At 46.9% G+C, this 21,856-nt stretch overlaps 1 protein-coding gene across 1 annotated transcript in view; it reads right to left on the bottom strand.

Annotated features, from left to right (window-relative positions):
• The window catches only part of mctp2b (multiple C2 domains, transmembrane 2b), a 504,236-nt gene that overhangs the window by 235,864 nt on the left and 246,516 nt on the right, over positions 1 to 21,856 (bottom strand). The window contains exons 5-8 of the mRNA XM_038813378.1: positions 12,720 to 12,862; positions 6,764 to 6,840; positions 4,046 to 4,157; positions 1,248 to 1,289 (exon numbers count right to left, since the gene is read on the bottom strand). Coding sequence (XP_038669306.1) covers positions 1,248 to 1,289; positions 4,046 to 4,157; positions 6,764 to 6,840; positions 12,720 to 12,862 — 374 coding nt within the window. The remainder of the gene's footprint in view (positions 1 to 1,247; positions 1,290 to 4,045; positions 4,158 to 6,763; positions 6,841 to 12,719; positions 12,863 to 21,856) is intronic.

The following is a 21,856-nucleotide window of genomic DNA, read 5'->3' on the forward strand; positions in this document are numbered from 1 at the left end:
TAGATGGGGCAGATTTGGGGAGTCAGGTTTCCTACCGTCTGACCTGCTCTTTACATATGTCTGGACCTTATGCAACCTGGGAGTTCTACTTCTTTACTTGTAGCCTGCAGTTTGGTCCGGGGCAGCTCCCCGCTGGGAATTTCCTGCATCTCCTGCTACCCGAATAGGGAGAGTGGCTTGAGAATAGCTCAAGGCTGAAGGCAAAGGTCTTTGGATTGTTGTTCATGGACTGAGCATCACTAGATGCTTGTATACAAAGCAGAGAAGCTGCAGGGCAAATCCAGCTTTTCCTGGAATGTTTTTAATTCATCGCTCTTTCTTCCTAATCCCAGCAGCCCTCCCCATCTCCAAAACCTTACACTTCAGCCGCACCTGGGGTTGTCCTTGCTAACCCTTCCACCATCGACCATCGTTGTTCCCATTGCCGTCATTGCAGAATGCAAACTGTCCATGGGCTTATTGTGCATGCATTTTACAAATATGATTATGCTTCAATAGTTCAAGAGCATCATCAAAATCGTTTTGGTTCTGACCTTTTTAGGCCTCAGTCTCAGTTGAGGCCTAAAATAATTTTTGGGCCTTGTACGCCCATTTTAAATCCACAGTCTCTTCATCTGCTGAAATGGTAGGCTTCCCCCTCGCTGGTGGGAATCCAATTGAAGCCCATCCTGCACTGAGGAATGACCCTTGACCCAGGAACATGCCCCAGGCTTCTGGTAGACTCCAGAGATGCCAAAAGCACAACCAATTTCAGGGCCGCGAGAATAATCAAGGGAAAACCCTCAAAACAGAAGGAATGCCATCTTTAGAAAGTAAATGCAATAAGATCTGGAAACAGCCAGAGACTGTCAGGTGATCAGAAATTGCACAGAGGTCACGTGATTAAACCTCCAAGAATATGACCAACCTGACTGTCAACCCTTGGCATTGCTTCACAAATCACGGCCACAGAAAGTGTATTCTAGTTCGTCAAAATTTGAAGAGGTTTACTGAAAAACATTATCGCAATAGTTTGAGGGACCATCTGTCTCTGAGAACATTTGACCGGCTGTTTTCAGAACAGTCTAATGCAAGTGAAACCTCCCCTGAACACCAAACGGTGGCTCGGTATCACGACAAACATAACTTGGTCGACAAAGCAGGCTCAGGAAACTCCTGGCACCGTCAATAAATCATGTCTCTCAGGAACATTACGCTGACAAAAAACATGGAGACGGGAACAAAAAAAATAAAGAGTAAGGTGTTACCTTTGTATTTGTTCCTCGTTTCTTCCTGACTTGACCGGCCCTCTGAAGAGATGGGGGTGCAAGGTGGGCCGGGATGCAGGAGATGGACAACGGGAACGAACAAGAGGAAGACAGTTGTTAATGACAAATTAACCATTTCCGAGGGGGTCATTCATGCGTAACAACAGAGGACATTTAACTGAAGCTGCTCCAGAATCCGTATAAATAATTGCAACAAACCAACTGCCGCAAGAATCAGACAGGCATTTCTGAGCAACACTACTTGGAGAAGGGCCTCCTCCTCAGCTAAACGGAGTCAGGCCTTTCTACAAGGCCCGGATGCATTTCTGAATCAGATTTTGTCTGATAGCACTGCGGTGATGTGTCTCTAGACGTTTCTTGACGTTAATCGAGCAAGTAACATGCATGTTGCTTCAGAAAATATACATTCACAAAATCAAATCGATTTATATTGAAGTGCTTAGGTTCAGATTTCTACAAGTCACGTTGAAAATTAAGATTCATTCAGCAATTATTCTTGTATAAATAAAAAAACCTTTTCAAACAAAGTCATTTAACCCCTCTACTGTTGATTCAGGCTTTTCTAATTAGATAGGCCCAGTCGGTGTGATTCCTGTTTTTTAATTACACTGCTGTCATTTTCTGTCCTGCTGTTTTCTAATGCTGGGATTTAGCAGCATGATTTAAAGTGGTTCTGCTGCCAGCAACAATATGTAGTTATGCAACAAATTTTTTGGACAGATAAATCCAGTGAAAATTAACCTCAGGATCTCAAAATATGTTGCCACCATCCTGTTACCAGCCAACTGTCATTCAGAAATCCTGCTGCAATCCAACCAACCCAGGAACACGGAACAGAAACAACGCCCCCATGACAGGAACGGGAGTGTGAATACCCTCAAGTGAACTCTCAATGAAACGACAGTAGGGTACAACTGGCGCTCAGTGTCGTATCAAAGCCAATGCTTCATTTTACTTAAGGTTTGTACTTAATTTTCCCACAGGATGGGGAATCCCATAGAATCCTTGCAGTGCATAAGGAGGCCACTCGGGTCATCGAGTCTCAACCGACCCTGTGAAAGAGCACTCTACCTAGGCCCTCTCCTCCGCCCTATCCCCGTAACCCCGCGCATTGAGTGTGGCGCGACGGGTCAATGTAGCACGGCCAATCCACCTAACCTGCACATCTTTGGACAGTAGTTTTCCCGCAGACACCGGGACTGGGATCTGGAACATGTGCTGCATGATATCAGTTGGCAGATCCGTGTTGTGCTGTTGACTGCACAACACCAGCCCAATGGTCTTCGGTACACAAGGCACTGCTCCATTTCACTGCTACGAAATTGGCATCCTCTTCCGCCATTCGTAAGAGTGAAAGGTAAGTTTAGGAGATTCAATCCACTTCCCAAGTGCTTTTGAAAAGCATCTTCAGCAACTGGACTGGAGTTATAGTGGGCACAACGGGAAGCCCGACCACCTTCAAAGACTGCCAACCACTCGTTAATATGCTCGGGAGTCAGCTTGCGTACCTGAGCTACCCTCTCAATTCTGCATTCAAGCGCACCAAGACACCATTTCATAAGAAGGCCAAAGCAGCGGGATAACGTCAAGCCGACATTGGGCAGGTACGGTTACAGGGAAACGGGAGCTTAACAGTTCAACTCACAAAGCTTGGGACTAATGAGTGACTGGCATGTAGCAATCTGGACCCATGTCTCAAGACCAAATCCATTCACAGAAAAATCAGCAAGTAAATGAATTCAAATAAAAGCAAAGCTCACAACCATCCAGGTGTAGGAGACAAAGGGGACTCCGGCGCACAAGGAGAAAATTCCCAGAAAATCTGAGCGGAATCCGGTTGGTTTCCAGTCCGTCCAATCCCCCAGCCCAGTGAACTGTCACACCATTTAAATTGCTTCAGTTTCCCTGATGACTTACTGGGCACAGTTTACGATCAATGCAGAGGGGGAGGTCCCCAGTGTATCACTTGACCTGTGTGTCATTTGTGAGCAAATAACTGTACTCGGGACCCTGGGGATGAGCAGGTTTCAAATCTGCTTCAATGATCGCTGGAGTAGATGCTTTTCACTCTGGCTGGATAGTCTAGAACTAGGGGGCAGAATCTCAAGATGAGATAATTGTGAATCTTTGGCAATTCCCACTGCAGGAGGTTTTGAATATTCAGTCATTGGGACTGAATGAGGCGGAGGTCAATGGGTTTTTGGACTCTTACGGGAATCGGGAAAACCAGGATCAGGCAGGAAAGTGGAATTGAGGTTGAAGATGATCCACAGAGGATCCATGGAATCCCTACAGTGCAAAGGAGACCATCCAGCCCTCTGAAAGAGCATCCTACCTAGGCCCACTCCCCCCGCCCAATAGTCGTAACCCCACCAATCCTGCACATCTTTGGACACTAAGGGACAATTTAGCATGGTTAATCCACATAATCTGCAAATCTCTGGGCAGTGGGAGGAAACCAGAGCACCCGGAGGGGGCCCACTCAGACACAGTGAGAATATGCAAACTCCACACAGCCACTCACCCGAGGTTGGAATTGAACCCAGGTCCCTGGCCATGTGAGGCAGCAGTGCTAACCACTGTGAGTGGTAAAGCAGTCAAGATGGGCCGGAGAGCCTATTTCTACCCGTATATCTTACAACTTACATTCCTTACTTAGCACCATTCACAAGCCCAGGAAGAACATTCTCATCTTTTTTAAGCCTACAGTTAACATTTAATAGCATCAATCACAAATATAAAACGTGCAGATCACAAAGAATGAACTCGTTACTCACATTTCTTCTGCTGTCTCTTGGTTTGTTGCCGAGTTTTATCTCCAAGATAATTTCCCCCATGTAATCCTCCAGGCTGTTTGGGTCATCAAGCTGCAATTCCTTCTGGATAGTACTAACAGGAGAAAACATGCCGACACAGTTAAAAATACCTTCAAACCTTTTGGATGGCCCTTGAACGATGGAGGCTGGGGCCAGATTATCACAAAGTCAAACCAACTCGGGGGATCTTTAAAAATTAGGGCGGGACCCGATGTGGAAGCCCCATCGCCATTTCCAGTACACCATTTTTGCCGTCAGGCGAAGAGGACGAGGTGTGAATCACATCGGCGGGAAACCTGAGCTTAGACCAGCCAGGCCCTTTGGACCTAGTGCATTTTTCCTGCAGGGCCTTTAGCCAGAAATGTGATAAGCACAATTTTAAAGGAGGAGAAGCAAGAGATCAAGAAGGGCAGCAAAGTTCTTTTAACCGCACTGAACTGAAGTTATTTGAATCTCCAGCCCTTTAAAAATAGAAATCATGCTGCAGCTGTCAGTGCTACTGCTACAGTGAAATGATAATCTGAACATCTGGGGTAGTTTAGAAAAAAAGTAATTACTATCTCTCCCTGCAATTTCAATAAACTGTATTTTTGACATTTCCCAATGGTTATTATTACAGCTGAGCCCATTATGAATGTTTGGCTCAGTTTAAAAAGCCGAGAAACAACTCAGCTCAGCAAGGAGGGCTGATTTAACGTTTGAATGACAGGCTTAAGAGGCTCTGAAGGATTAGCCATCATCGATGCGGTTTGTGAATAGAAAGTATTTGTTTTTTCAAATAACAGATTGACCACTTGAGGGCATGATGTTTTTTGAATAGATTTCATGAATGAAAGGTTCTTTTGATATCAAAGTGTGTAAATGAGAACTCCATTAGATTTTGAGAAGTCTATCTTCTCTTCCATCTCTATTTGGCTCCCGAGGTCTGCCAAAAGGCCACCAAATCATTTCCTGATCTGTGTGGCCACCTCTGCACTGCCTCCAGAGACAGCGGACCCTGCTCCATCCAGCTCTTACTTTCCCAAAATGAAAATTTGGAAGGCAGGGACCATTTTGCTGAGTTGGGAAATATTCTAAATCGATGGCGAGAATTTGGCCTTATCCTTCGCCAGTCAGAAATCACAGCCTATAGCTCCGCAATAACTAATTGCACGATTGGAAATTTCAGTTTGCAGATCCCTGCCTACAAGCGTGGAGACAGCAGACTATCAGTCATTTCAAAATGAAATTCCAAGGGAACTTTGTGGAAATAAACTTGCAAGGCGACGGGATACAGTGGGGAATGGGGCTGACTGGTTTAGTCTACAGAGCTAGCATAGACTCAATGGACAGAATGGCTTTCTTCTGTGTCGTAAGAAGACCTGTGCCTATTTTAGTGGACAGACAGATGGGAGGAGCATACCCAGCCTCCAGATCCAGAATTCCTGCTCTGTGTTTCCATTGTGTAGAACTACACCTGAAGCTCAAGTTTGGCAAAAACAAAAGAAAAAGCCTCCCAAGAATGATTATGAATTGGATAGAAATTAGTTCACATTTAGGGCAAATATCCAGTGTGCAGACAAGCAAAATGGCTCCCATGGTGGGAAGGGTGTGTTCCGGACATTTTGTCTGAAAATCGGAAAGACAATCCATGTCTCTGCGCTGGGAACCCAGTACGTTCCCCCTGCCCCCATCCTCCTCAACCGATCATTAACATACCATTTACACATTCATTACTTATTCAATAGTGTCAAAGGGGAAAATACTCAATCTGATCAACACCGAACCGCACAATGGTAAATGTGCTGCTAATGGAAATAGATGGACAAGAATCATACTCTTTGTGCTTAATGGAGCACTCTTAAGGGCCGATTCTGAAATCCAGTTGCCCCCAGTGGGAAACTGCATTCACCAGGAATACATGACGGTAAATCACGGATCCACCATTTAACACAATGCAGTTCTCTTGGGGGGATTGGGGGCGGAATAGGATGTGGTCTTTATCCAATTTGAACTGAGGTGAGGTAAGGTTTGAGGTTCATCTAATGAACATGGAGCAGATTTTTAAAAAATCATTCTCTTCACTGAGGTTTTTAGATGGGGGATCAAGAAACAGGGGAGTGGGATTAATTAGCTAACTCTTTCAAAAAAAGGGCAGAGGTGTGATGGGCCGAATGGCCTTCTTCACTGCTGTAGGATTCTGATTTTTTTAATCACCCCTTTTTATTGTATGCGTATACTATTATAGAGATGGTTTTGGGTTTAACTAAATCAAAAGTCGAGAGGTCGCATTAGTACTCAAGTTATCATCATGTTACCTTTGACTTTGACAATATATTCGCTGAAGCACTTTAAAACTTCGCCAGAATTCTTGCACCCTATTACAAGTCACATCAGGCCTAACTGAAGTTCTGTTGCATATGCCAACGCTGTCATGAATCCAGTCTCCATTAATTTATAATTTATATCTCTTAATCCCTCAAGACTCATGAACAATTGCTGTGCTTTTAATAGCACTTAACTCCAGACGATAGGTCTCAGTACTGCAGTATCTTTTATTTGCTTTGCCTAAGTCCGAGGAACTCCTCTAGATTTTCAGAGCTCAGGTACTGCTCTACCAGATAACGCACTTCAATCACTCACAGGATAAAACCAAACAGTGTGTATCGGTAAAGTATTAATAACAATTATATTACAAACCTGTTCACTTCAAGATCATTCAGACTGAGATATGCAGAACCCATGAAATCATCCGTGGCCAAGTCTCGGTCGTACACCTATTTATAGAGAGATTTTTCTTTCATTATTGTGACAAGCTGAGATCACAAACAAACAAGAGGTTAAAGATGACTGCCCAAGTAACAAACCTTGCAGGGTTAGTTTTATTACTGCCACCTGGAGAAAGAGGAAACAATTAATTGCTCTGTTCAGCCCACACCTTTCCACGTGCGTCTGCTGATAACTGCCGAGAAATTATGGAGATTTATACAGGCGTTGTGTGCCGTGAGAAGAGTCATGAAGCTGATCGTTCAGGTCAGAGTTCGAGTTAGGATAAAAAACAGGAGATACTTAGACCCCTACCGCCGGCAGGATTTTCTCATGAAGAGAGGCTGAGTAGGTCGGGCCTGTGCCCATTTGAGTTTATAAGAATGAAAGGCGACCTTATTGAGACAAGGGGCCCGATCGTGCGGCCTCGTCGCACCCGGTTTTTCAATGCGACAAGGCCGTCACATCTTGTGAGAGGACTCTCGTGGAATTTTAGACACTCGGGGCGCCTCGTTAGATCTAACGAGATGTCACGAGACGTCATGATCTAGCTCTCGCCCTCACTGGATGGACTCCATATTTGCATATTTAAGTGAGTAGTTAGCTTCACTTAAATATGTCTGCACTGGAGTTTCCCAAGGCCTGAGATCGAAGGCTTGCGTCTGGGAGACCTTGCCATGCCGCCGTTTAGCACTGGTTTTCACAAACGTGGACCAAATGTAACGGCACTTGGGGGGAGAGCGGTAGCCCCCCCCCCCCACAAAAAGTCCTTTTTGATAGTGGGGTCTTTTGCGGCACTGCAGGCTCTGAGAAACACTCAGCTTTCGCGCCTAAACCAGGACTCTATTTTTTCCTGTTAAATCATGCAAGGATTTGCAGGGGGCTTGACAGAGTAGATGCTGAGAGGTTGTTTCCCCTTGTGAGAGAGTCTAGGACCAGAAGGCATAATATAGAGTAAGAGGATCACGCATTTAAGACAGAAATGAGGCAGGATTTCCTCTCTCAGAGGGTAGTGAATCTGTGGAATTCTTTACAGCAGAGAGCCGACGATTGTTAAGTATGTTCAAGCGCTGAGATAGACAGATTTTTAATCAGTAAAGTAAGGAATAAGGTGGGAAAGTGGAGTTGAGGATTATCAGATCGGATCAGTCATGGTATCATAGAATGACAGAGCAGACTCAAAGGGCCGAGTGGCCAATATCTGCTCCTACATGTCATGGTCTTATGGGATATTCATGTTCTACCGAAATCAATGGGCATTTGAAAGGCTCACCGCATTTTTATAGCCCTTGGAACTTTTAGACTGGAATTTTAAGCATCCACAAGTGGTGATAGTATCAAGGCCTCTAGGATAGAAAACATTATAGGATGCTATTTCAAAATAGTAATTTAAATTAAGAGGTGGGAGTAAGTAATAACTTCGCCAAGGTCAGTCTTTCAACAACAAATCCCTTTATTGCAGTAATGTAAAAGGCCACTGCCAGGCAGAAAACACTTGCATCCGAGCCCCGAGACCGACAGAGATGCTGGTCTGGGTTGGAACATCAGGTTTTAATCCCCCACCATACATTTCCTATTGTGTGAGCTACCGCCCGTTTAAGTGGGGAATTCGTACTCCAGGAAACCCACGGGGAGATCCATTGACGATCCTCTTTGTGCTGCATGGTCACCGTCACATCCTTCCCCCTCCCGTCCATTTCTCCCTCAGTATCCCTGTGGCCGGGATGTCTCTTCCGCCTCTTCATGATTTGCCGAGGGTGGAACAGGATGAGGAGGTGATGTGAACGGTATTGGAGACCTTCGCTCCCGGAGGGAGCACCGAAGTGTTAACGATGCAGATCCCACCTCTGTGTCTGCTACAGTCGAAACACCTGATTCCTCTGCTTTCACCTCGAAACCGGAGTCCTCCTTATCAGGGCAGACGGACACAGAGTTGCCCTGCACGAGCAGCAGGCACCTCTGTTACCGGAATGAGGCTTGTACGGGAACGGACTCCCTACTTCTGAGGTGGTCCAGGTGTTTCTTTAAGATCATATCCTGAACCTTCACTTTGTTGGATACAGGTCTCGTTTTCTCCAATATGTCTCTAAGGACCCAGCTGGAGCGATTTCCGAAGTTCCTCACATGGACTAGGTCGCCTGTCTTGAATATTCGTTCGGATCTCACAGAGTCAGAATTTATTTTCTAGTTCTCTTTTTGGGATGCCACCCTCCCTGCCATGTTTGGGAATAGTCGGATTAATCTCATACAAAGCCTACCTCCCTTTAACAGATCCCCTGGGGCGATTCCTGTTGTAGTATGAGGAATGGTCCTATTTTAAGTATTATCCATGCCCATTTGGTCTCTATAGGCACTGCCGGTTGTTTCTTCATGCAAATTTTCACGGTCTGCACCGCCAGTTTTGCCATCCCATTTGGCAACAGGTGATGAGCTGTTGTTCTAATGCGTCTGATGCCATTGGATTGCATGAAGCCCTAGAACTCACCATTCAAGGCAGTGCCTTTTACGGAAACTTGGACATCTGGAATGCCATGCATGTAAAAACTCTGTCGTGGTTTCTCGATCATAGCACAGGAGGTGCAGTGTATCTGCAACCATTTAGAGTATGCATCTACCAGGATAAAAAACATGGAACCCAAAAGAGGCCCGTCAAATTCCACGTGCATTCGTACCCATGGCCTACCTGCCACTCCCATGGATTGAGGGAGACTGAAGAAAGGAGTTTCTGATTCTCCTGGCATGAATTGCACTACTTTACTAAGTCCGTGATGTCTGAGTCAAAACCCTGCCATGAAGCAGAGCTCCTGGTGAGCATTTTCATTTAAAAAACTCTGAAGGTTGCTCGGAAAAACCTGTCTTTACTCCTTGTCGCCAAAGTAATAATTTTGCCAAGTCAGTCTTCCAACAACAAATTGCTTTATTGCAGTATTGAAAAAGGCCATTACCACAGCTTACCATTTGCTTCCGAGCGAACGGATCTATGGAGATGCCATTCTGGGTTGGAACAGCGAGTTTTAACTCCCGCCATTCATCTCCCATTGGACAAGCTACTGCCCACTTAATAGGGGAATTCATATTCCATGAAGCCCACAGGGCAATCTATTGATGATAACCCATGTCCTTCTTGGCCACCAGAGCAGGAGCACATGTTCAAAGCAGGAAAAGAGAACTTCACGATTGACAGCAGGAATTTTGGGTATAACAAGTGAAGTAGTTGAGGTGAAGAACATGGAGACATTTAAGGGGGAGTTAGGTAAATTCATAAGTGAGGAAGGCTTAGCAATCTTCAGACCTAGGAGAAAAGGAGGCCTGGGAGAAAACTCTTCTGGAATGTAAAAACAAGCATAGATTGGTTGGGCCGATGTTTCTGCGCTGTAAGTACAATTCTTTTTCCTTTTTTAAATTCAAAGTACCCAATTCATTTTTTACCATGGCCAACCAACCTACCCTGCACATCTTTTGGGTTGTGGGGGTGAGACCTACGCAGACACGGGAGAATGTGCAAACTCCACACGGAAATTGACCTGAGGCCTCGCTGCAATTATAATATAATATGAAGCTGAAAGGTGTTGAGCACAAGGAGAAACAAGAAAAAGCGCAGAATACATGAATTCAGTGTGACGGTAGGTCAGTCTGAAACCACCCCAGCCGGAATGGGGTTCAAACAACGTGCTGTTGGCATCCATCTGATCCGCAGCAGCCGTCTAGCCAACCACAGACTCAAAGAGTCCGAGTTGCTGTGGCAACATACATATTTACATGCTTGTTTTTTAAAACTAAATTTAGAGTACCCAATTCATATTTTCCAATCAAGGGGCAATTTAGCCTGGCCAATCCACCTACCCTGCACAACTTTGGGTTGTAGGGGTGAGACACACGCAAACACGGGGAGAATGAGTGATCCAGGGCCAGGATCAAACCTTGGGACCTCGGCGTCGTGAGGCAGCCGTGCTAACCACTCTACCACCGTGCTGCCCTACATTTACATGCTTGTTGACACTGATGGTAGCGGCTCCAATTTCTTTCCATCGCATGGCTAGCCAGGAATCTCTAACGCTATTACATACCACCAACAAGTGAAGAATGCTGGAAGGTTTTCCAAGTTGATACTCAACCTGTTTGGCCACATTACTAACATGCCTTCCCTTAGCCGTCAAGTCCTGGGGTGGGGCTCGAAACCAGAGCTTCTGGCTCAGAGGCAGGGATACTACCCACAGAGCAACAAGATGGATGGCCAATTCCTGGCCCGTCAGAATAATAAAGCCCGTTTGTTTCAATTAATGTGCAAATCTGGAGAAGTGAGAAACTGCAACACATGAGCAACAATAACTGGCATGTCTCATACCAATTGGGCTGCAGATTATTTTCATGCAGAGTTACAAACCACACATAAATTGAAATTCCTTTTTGACTCTGCTCAAAGCTACAATTTGAATGACAGTAAATTATACTCCATCAGTGGTTAACCAGAATGATAACTTATGGCATACCATAATCTGACATCATGTTCTGAATGGGTTAATTTAACAATGGTGTTTAATTCTAATTATAAATGGCTAACAAGTTTGAATGCTCTCAACTGAGATGCTCATGTGGTATTAGAGTGTTTCCCACGGAATGCCTCAATGGAGTATTCACACTTGTCAGTAAAACATGGTTCTCATACCTCTGACTTGCCTTTAAACAATGTCTGCAGCTCAGGAGACTCGCATCTCTCTTGCTCTCATGGGCGGACTATGAAATTATGGCATTTCCAGCAAGCCTCAACCTTACTTCACTGTACTCTACCTGAATAACCTTCTGTAGCTTCCTCCCTCATGCTTAACTTCCATTCCCTGAAATGCACCTTTGATATTCGCCTCATTTGGGGGGACCAGAAGATCCCATCAGCCACCAATGGAGAACCACCAACGGAAAACATACCACGCGGGCGGTGGGGTTGGGAGGGGGGGAGAAATCCCACCAATGGTCCCTACATTTACCACCTAAAACCCTTCCAAATTGTTAAAGAGCTCCACAGCTCCATGAGGCCACCTTCTCACCCAGCAGTTCAATATTTTCTGATATGCTATCTCTCAGTTCTGGCATCATCCTTCTTTACTTCACCTTGGCCACTGCCCCTATGACCTTTAAGTAATATGGTAATAAATCAGTGCTAGTGAGTGCCAGAATGAGAACTACTACAGCTAAGGCCCTTTCCGTAGGTTTTTGCCTGCCCAAGTCTTCTTTAATTACCCATGTTCACTGAAAAACTTCACGGAACTTTGTCCATAACACTCCTATAATCAATTTAAAACTGAAACTTAGAATTACAGAGCGGTTACCGCGCATATGAGGCCATTCAGCCCATCGTGTTTGTGCCGGTCCTCTTCAAGAACAATTCAGCTAGTCCTACATCCCTCGTCTTTCCCCGTAGTCCTGCAATCCGTTTTTTAGTCATAATGCTCATGTGGAGAGCCGGTGCGGCCGAGCTCCTCCGTCTGCTCCAGAAGACTTCTGTGATTCTTCAATCGCTTTTGCGAGCCATGATTGAATCTGTCTCCACCATACTCTCAGTAGATGCATTCCAGATCCGAGCTACTCAAAGTTGCTAGTGCTAATACTATACTCTGACACTATAGCCAACTATCTGACCTTAAAACACTGAAAAACAAAATATAACCAATGATCCTAATCAGTCAACCAAAAAAAAGTAATCACCAACCTTGAAACCAACCGAACTATGACCCTTCTTTATGGGGATCACTGAATTCAAGAGAAGTGCAGTCACTGACCCGGTTAATTGAACCAAATTACTGAATTCCACCAAAATATAATCACCCTTTAAGTATAGCATTGTTTATTATGATAGGGTTTTACTGAACCACAACGCATCCAGTTTTTCTTTTACCTTGACGTACAGCTTTTGATTTAAGTTCTTGATTGGAACCGCAAAGGTTTCATCCCATCGAGGGTTTAGGTTTTTGTACATGATCTTGCTCTTGTACAGTGTTTTCCCAGCCAGCTTGAACTTGACGTAGGGATCACTTGTGCCTATAAAACAAAATGAATGAAATGGATAACTGACCCCGTGACAATTTCTTGAGATACCATGAGAGAGTAATCAATATTGTAAGTAATCATTCCTAGATGTTGAAGCCATACATGGAAACAATCTCCATTTTAAACTGATAACATTTCAGGGTGAAAGTCCCTTTGTTACTGGAAGAATTTAATCCACTAAAGTTGTACTGAACTCCTTACTAATTTTAATTCATTTTTACTTCAAAGGCAGAATTACAACAGATTCCAAAATGCTGGAGATCCTGTGCAGAACTGAAATCCTTCCCCCCTGACACGTTTGATGCTGAGGTAGGAGGGGGAGCGGAGTTAATCAGGTGGGAGGGTGGCAGGTGGAGACCTCACTGCCTTCCAAGACCCACCCCAATCTAAATTTATGGCGGAAAGGCTAGTCTCACCCGGCTGCCAAGTGGGAGGCATGGTAGCACAGTGGTTAGCACAGTTGCTTCACTGCTCCAGGGTCCCAGGTTCAATTGGAACCGCAAAGGTTTCATCCCATCGAGGGTTTAGGTTTTTGTACATGATCTTGCTCTTGTACAGTGTTTAGCCAGCCAACTTGAACTTGATGTAGGGATCACTTGTACCTATTGTGTCACTATCTGAGCAGAGTCTGCATGCTCTCCCCGCGTCTGCGTGGGTTTCTTCCGGGCGCTCCGGTTTTCTCCCACAGTCCAAAGATGTGCGGGTTAAGTGGATTGGCCATGCTAAATTGCCCCTTAGTGTCCAAAAAGGTTAGGTGGTGTTACTGGGTTACGGGGTTAGGATGGAGGTGTGAGTTTAAGTAGGGTGCTCTTTCCAAGGGCCGGTGCAGAATCGATGGGCCGAATGGCCTCCTTCTGCACTGTGCGGAGTTGCTTATGGGCTCCTGGGTAATGTCCTCTTGTTCAAAAACACTCGGTGCCTGATCAAGGGACCCGTTGTCTGAAAAGGGGGAGCTGGAGAGGGGGTGGGTGAGATGGGAGCCACACCTTGCTGCAAATCCCCTCCCCTCTCTCCCACAACCCCTACCCAATGACCCCTTTCTGCTATCACCCAGCTGAGGCCTGCAGGACCCAGTGAAAATACTAGGCCTCCTGTGAATGTTATACTGGCAACAGCCGCTGTGTCCTCCCTGGCTGCTGGCTCTGAATAGCTGACAGCTGTCGGCAGGCATGACCTCTACCACTGTGGTCCTTGATCCGGGGAAGCCACTGCTGTCCAATTATATGCCTAGATGGCAATGATTATGATAGGCCTTCCAAAAAGAGGTGACGCGGGGATTCTCATCCGCACTCCATTGGCGGGCAAGATTGGGATCAACTCCTGGCAAAATATTCTAAGGGCACTTTGGCATCGATGCAGACTTACACAAAACAAGACTGGTTCAGCAGACGGAATTGCAACCTGCATATGGCATAGCTCACAAGCCTGATACTTTTAATTAATAACTTAAGCATCCCAGCTTTCCATTCAAAACTGCATATTGAATCGCTCCTTGTGCTTTTCTGCTCGACTCCTCATCGTCAACTCGCCAGACTCCTCGACAGCTTTGGCAAAGCGACATTGAACGAGCTAGGATTAGGAGGCCAGAGGGAAAAAATAAATTCCGATTTGTGCTGCTGCCTTCCATTACAGCGGCTTTAAAGAGCTCAGAGAACCTCCTGCCAAATCATGTCTGATATTGAGGAAGGCCACGGAACAGCCAGTACCTCACTGAGCTGCTATTCATTAAATGGCTGAGAAAAGTAGACCGGTTACCAACTGCAGCCTAGGATGATCTGAGCAAGCCTGATCGTAGGTGACAGGAAGGAATTTGCCTCCTCCTTGCTGCCTGCTTTGGGAACGGCTCCAAAACTTGTTTTCCTTCTCTCTCGCCGAACTGCAATGTACATTTATATAATAAAACAAAAAAGGGCTCTCACGTTGTGGGGAACAGAAGATGTGCAGCAAAGGAATACTCAGCTCTCTATGTTATACTTTATGTGGAATGGCATTAGCAAAGACGACGACTTCACAATGAAAAGAGCAAAATAAAAATAAAGGAAATGGGCCACCGGCCCCAATTTACAGGGTGGTCCTTGAGGAACCAGTTAATTTACTGCCTCATCTGCTTCAAGTCTTAATCTGTCTATTATCGTGTTATCCAAAAGAAAAGTGGAGTCGGTATCAGACTCTGATACCCATTGGGGTTGCCAACTGTGACTAAATGCACCCCTGGACCTTTCATCGCATGATTTGCCCCCTCACTCCAGCCTCTAGTCGTCAGACACATCCACCCTTGTGACGCACTCTCTTTCTACGTTAACTGGAAAGCAAAAAGACTCCAGATGGATGAAGCTTGATTGTCAGCCAAACAGCCTTCTTTTCCCCCGCTTTGTTCAAAGAAATGACAAAATAAAATCTTTATTTAATGCCCCAATGATTTTTCTCCAGGGTCTCACACTGCATCTTCCTAGATATTAATCTTCAATTCTGGGAGAGTCCAGGATAATCCTGGAAGGTTGGAAACACCAGATTGGAATCCTTCCATCTGGGGCTAGGTCCCGTGGGCTGGAGAGGAGAAGGGGATTTTACTCCACTGCGGAGGTCAACGGGAAGCCACAGCATTTTGTCCATCCCTGACGGAATTAATTATGGATCTGGGGGTTTTACACCATCTCCTGCGGTGTTGTGGGCTCGATGGCGCGCGTCCTGCCATCGTACCTGAATGCCGCATTTAAAAGGCACTCGGCATCACTGGCCCACTGTTGAAGAAAGAAGATTGGCCTCCTAAAGCGGGAAGATGGATCTCCAGGAACACTCTTGACGTTGGAAGATGGACCTCCTCCAGGATACCGAATCTGGAAAATCACCTGTAAATGCTTCCTCCCCTGCACACTGCTGCGGTGTTCCAGGGCCTCCATCCCAAACTCCAGAGGAAGCCCCAGGACTTCGTCTGGTAAGTCCCGGCTTCTGGATGCCACGATCCAGACACGCATTTCTCACATGTGTCGCGGAGTGTCGGGCGTGTTGGCAGGGAAAGATTCCGGCTGAGGCTTCATCAGCATCCTAGTAGCGGGATTCCCATTCCTCCATGGCAGGCAGCATTGGGAGATCCCCCTGTCATTTCAGACAGGGTGAAATTACTATTGGACCTCCTGCCAAATTACTGCTACCAATCGTGTCAAAGTTAACTGAAACAAATATGGAAAGCTTCATAGCATCTTGATCAGAATGGTCTAACATATATATATCAGCAACCAACGTTGGGCCTAATCTTCCCACTGTTAACATTCCACCTCCTGGCTCAGAACAGATGGAGTCATTCTCACCATGCTCAACAGACAGAGCAGCAGCCCTCGAGACTTAGGCAGATATTGTCTGAATGAAGAGATGACCAATTGACAGATCTGATTAATTGTTTAAAGGGACATGCCATTTTCTAACAGGAACACAACTCCATATTAGAGAGATATCCTTTTTGTAAAGAAAAATGTTCACAGCTATTTAAAAGTCATTCTCTTATTGTCGTCTTCATCGATATCCCGGGAGAGGTTCACTGAAAGGGCTGATACTGTTTGTGAATGGCCACGGCCCCTATAAATAAACTGTTTAATTCACCACCTCACATGCAATGACCCGATTTCTTACTGTCCAACATGGACAGGTAGTGAGGGTGAATAAAGGAAATGGGCACTCTCCACAGATTTAATATTAATTACATTTGCGACGCAACCCCTGTTCAGTTCAGAGCATTTAGCGAGTTATCTTGGTACTACACTTCAACGGGACCCCAAGTGTTCAGCTGCGGGAAAATCTTAAACAAAAGCTGGAATTCGAACGATTAAGGGGCGATTTGATCCAAGTTTCCAAGATATCAAGAGTGTAGATTGAGTAATCCTATTTCCGATGTGCAGGAAATCGAGCACAAAGGACATGGTCTAAAAATTGGTGCCAGGCCTTTCAAAAGTGAAATTAGTAAAGGTTTCTTCACACAAAAACTGTTAGAGGTTTGGGACACTCTTCTGCAAACAGAAATTGATGCCAATTTTAAAACCACGATTTTTGTCAGCCAAAGGTGTGAAGGGATGTGGAGCAAAGGCAGGATTTTTTGGAGATGGTGGAGTAGTGGCAATGATCTAATGCAGGGGCCCAGGCTGATTCCCTGGGACATGGATTCAAATTCCGCCATGGTAGCTGGCGCATTTTAAGTTCACTCAGTAAATCTGGGACATAAAACTACAACTGTCATTGATTGTTGCAAAATCCCATCTGGTTCACTAATGTCCCTTGAGGGAAAGAAATCCACTGGTCTGGCCTACAGACTCAAAACCTACAGCAATGTGGCTGACTCTTAGCTGCCCCCCGAAATGGGCCAGTAAGCCACTTGGTTTAAGGGAAATCAGGAATGGGCAATAAACGCTGACCCTGCCAGCAATGCTCAGATCCCCTGAAAAAATAAATAATAGGTGGATTTTCTCCGGTCCCCCACACGCGAGTTTCTTGGCGGCACGCTGTCTGCTGATGGCGGGATTCTCTACTCCTGTCGCTTGTCAATGAGATTTCCCATTGAAGCCACCCCAAGCTGCCGGGAATCCCATGTGCAGACGTGTTCTGCACGTGGGAAAAAGAATCCCATCGGCCGGAGAATTCCGGTCATTATTATGTTTGGTCACAGATCAGCCATGATTTAATTGACTGGTGGAACAGCCTCGAGAGGCTGAATGGCCTCCCAATGCTCCTATATGGGCCAAACAAGAAAGTGAGCTCAATGTTAGGAGTAAACAGAGAATCCTGAAGAAAATGTACTATATTTATCACTTCTACAATGCCTGCTTGTCCAGTGACAAATATAAGATTGTACAAAATAAGGGATAGGCCATTTGGGCCCTCAAGCCTGCTCCGCCAGAACATGGCTGTCCTTCTTTGGCAGGTAGTGGAGTAAATCATCTCTCCATACTGACCAAACCTATTCAGGGGTGGCATGATACTTTTATTCTATTATATTATGCTATTCAGGAGTGGTTCAGAGTGCGACCCACTCAATGCCACCTTCCACAGCCTACGGCATTGGAGAGATGCAATAAAGGTCTAATCTATGAACAAGGGATCACCACCAGTCATCGTTTTTCACTCCAGTCATATTACTTATCATTTACTGATCATTTTTCTATTCTACTTCACTAGGAAGAGATGAAACTGAGCATCGTAGAATAATTGCATCACTATGGATCCTCAGCAGCCTTGAATGTTTGAAGCACCCGAAAGTGATTATCCACAGTGGCTGTTTCGTTCTCAAAATGAAGTTGTTTTAACACTTTTGCACCATACTCCCCAAGGAGTGATGCTGCAACATTTTCTGTGGTGATCCAACAATTCTCCATGGAATATGAGCAGAGAGGCTTCATCCATCCTTTATTCCATCAGTGGATATCAATCTCCAGAACCCCACCCTTTGCATGAGGAAGTTCAAAGGCAGAATGAATCATAAGAATATCTGAAATAGGATCAGGAGTGGACCACACAACCATTCAATATGATCATGGCTATCCTTCTGTTTCAACTCTATTTTCCCGTCCACTCCCCATATATCTTAATTCCCCGAGAGACCAAAACTCCGTCTGTCCCAGCCTTAAGTGTATTTAATGATGGAACATCCACAATCCTCTGGGGTAGAGAATTCTAAAGATTCACAACCCTTTGAATGGAGAAATTCTTCCTCATCTCAGTCCTAAATGGAGGACTCTTATCACGAGACTGTGCCCCGCTGTATTAGATTCCCCGACCAATGGCAACAATCTCTCAAGGTCTACTTTATCAAGTTATATTTATAGGTTTGAACGAGATCAACTCACATTTTCTCACCTCCAGGGAATATAGGCCCGATTTACTCAGCCTCTCGTCATAAGGGCAACTCCCTCATCCTAGGCAAAGCTTGGCTTGCTTGAAGCTGTGGGAAACCTGCGATTTTACTGCAACATTGGTAGTTGCTCCAGTTTGACAGAATGATACAGCACAGTTAGGAGGCCATTCGGACTATCGTAACTCTTTGAAAGAGTTAACCAATTAGTCCCACTCCTTGTTCCTTCGCCATAGCCCTGTAAATGTTTTCCTTTTCAAGAATACATCCAGTTGCCTTTTGAAAGTTTGCAGTAAATCAGCTTCCACCATCCTTTCGGACAGTGGATTGTGGATTGTATAGAGTCTCACAATGTGGTGCTTGAGCAGAAAAATTACTAAATAAAACAGGAGAGCGGGTTTTCTTTATAGAACATACAGTGCAGAAGGCGGCCATTCGGCCCATCGAATCTGCACCGACCCACTTAAGCCCTCACTTCCACCCTATCCCTGTAACCCAATAACCCCTCCTAACCTTTTTTCGGACGCTAAGGGCAATTTAGCATGGACAATCCACCTAACCTGCACGTCTTTGGGAGGAAACTGGAGCATCCGGAGGAAACCCAAACAGACACGGGGAGAACATGCAGACGACGCACAGATGGGGAATCGAACCTGGGACCCTGGCGCTGAAAAGTCACAGCGTTAGCCATTCGTGCTAACGTGCTGCCCTAAAATGTACTGGATACTCCAGCAGGCCAAGCAAAAACAAATTCAAGTTTGACATTGCCCAGGTGGCACTGCCAGGGTGCCAGTGCCCAGGTGGCATCTTGCCCATGCCAGAGATCGTGCCTGGGGCTGCACTCCCTTATGAGATGGGTGCGGGGGGCTCGATGACCCCTTTATTGATGAGTTGGAGGTTGGGGCATTGGGAGTTGCAGAGACTGCGGTGGAGGGTCCAGAGGTCGGGGTGTCATTTAAAAATTCCGCCTTGGACTTCCGGTGGCGGCGATGTCCGAGTGAGCCGCACATTCGGTGGGCTCTCACTCCGGCGGGCCTGAACAGCTGTTTCCCCGCGATAGCGGGACCACGGAGGCGGCAGAAAGGCTGCCGGGAATAGAAGAGGAGAGCGGGCTGCAGAAGATGAGAGTGTGGGAGGCCAGCAGGTGAGGAGGAAGGAGAGAGAGACGGAGGAAAGGAGGAAGCTGACCTGCAGGGTAAGATGGCGGACCCACGGACCTTCCTTCCTCCAGGACAAAGGGAAAAAGAAAAAGTTTGGAGTTGCTGAGGAGGGACAGCTTGGACCCACTTCAGATGCCCAGGAGGTAAAATTGAAGGAGCTGGGCGAAGGAAAGCGGCAGCGGAGGCGCTGAGGAGCGGGCTGCGGCATATGGAACAGCGGGATTCCAGAAGGCAGAAGAAGAAGGAGAAAAAGGGACAGAGACAAGGACCGGAAGAAAATTACCTGGGACCTAAGATGGCGGACACACGGAACCCGGACTCAGCAATCCAGCTGGCGCTGGATAACATGCTCCAGGTAATGAAGTCCAGTTTTGAAGCGCTGAAGCGGGACAGCTTGGACCCAATCCAGAAAGCGGTGGATCAGCTGAACCAGAGGCTGGACGCCCAGGATGTTAAAGTTAAGGAGCTGGGAGAAGCGGTGGAGGAGCAGGCGGATGCGCAAACGGTTGCAGCGCTAGAAGTGGACGGCCTGAAAGAGTGGCAGAGAAGACTGCTGGACAGAGTGGAGGAGCTGGAGAATAGAGTCCGCAGGAACAATCTGAGGATGGTCGGCCTCCCGGAGGGGGCGGAGGGAGCTGATGCTGCAGCGTTTGTAGCAGACCTGCTGAAGCAGCTGATGGGGCCGAAGCCTTTCCGCGACCGCTGGAGCTGGAGGGGGCACACAGGGTGCAGGCAAGGCAGGGGCGGCTGGGCGGACCCCCCCGCCCGATGGTGATTAGGTTCCACAGGTTCGTGGACAAGGAGCGGGTGCTGCAGTGGGCAAAGAGCGCCAGGAGCAGCACGTGGAATAACAGTGTGCTCCGCATCTATCAGGACCTAAGCTAGGAGGTGGCTCGGCGGCGAGCAGCCTTTAAGAATGTCAAGGAGGTGCTGTTCAAGAAGCACGTGAAGTTTGGTCTGCTGTTCCCAGCTCGGCTATGGGTCACGCACCAGGGTCAACACCACTACTTTTCCGAGCCCGAAGAAGCGATGGATTTTGTGAGGGACCTGGGGCTGGTCCCGAAAGGAGGCCCCAAGGACGCGAGTTAGGGCCCGAGGATTTCTGTGGGGAGGAACGCCGAATGTGCCTGGACTGCTGCTCAACGGTTTGCTGGGCCAATGGGTCCAAGCGGAACATTTGAGACTCTTTCCTTTGTTCATGGACATTTATGTGCTTTTTCTCTTTTCTCTATGTTTTTTCCCTTTTTTTTTTCAGTTTGGGCTTTTTGTGCAACTCGCGGAAGACACTGGAGCCGGCTTGCCCCAGTGGGTGGGGAGGAGGGCGGGGAAAAAAGGGGAATGGGACAGGAAGGCGCCGGAGTGTTGAGTCACCGGGCTAGCAGATTGGCTAGTCAAGGAAGTCAGATGGGGGGGAAAGCTACAGCCAGTAGATGGCAGGGGTGGGGGTATCGGGGGATGGGGTTAGGGGAGGGGGGGGTTGTTCTGCTGACGGGAGAGGGACTTGAAATAGGCACTGGAAAGGAGGTCGAGGGTGGAGGCAGCTATAGGGCGGGCCAGGAAGGGCGCGATGCACGGGTCAGGGGCCGGCCCGAGAAAGGCTATGGCTGACCGGCGGGGTGGGGGGGGTGGGATGTGCCCCCCGACCAGGCTGATCACCTGGAACGTCAAGGGACTGAATGGGCCGGTTAAGAGGGCGCGGGTGTTCGCGCACTTGCGGGCCCTGAGGGCGGACGTAATTATGTTGCAGGAGACACATCTGAAAGTGTCAGACCAGACCAGGCTAAGGAAGGGCTGGATTAGCCAGGTCTTCCACTCGGACTTGGACTCGAAGTCCAGAGGGGTGGCAATCATGATCAACAAGCGTGTGCAATTTGAGGCAGAGGGCATATCCGCAGACAGGGGGGGGCAGATACCTGATGGTACGGGGCAGGCTGGAGGGGAGAAGAGTGGTGCTGGTGAATATATATGCCCCGAACTGGGATGACGTGG

This window comes from Scyliorhinus canicula, chromosome 12, assembly GCF_902713615.1.
Source record: "Scyliorhinus canicula chromosome 12, sScyCan1.1, whole genome shotgun sequence".
Classification (NCBI taxonomy): domain Eukaryota; kingdom Metazoa; phylum Chordata; class Chondrichthyes; order Carcharhiniformes; family Scyliorhinidae; genus Scyliorhinus; species Scyliorhinus canicula.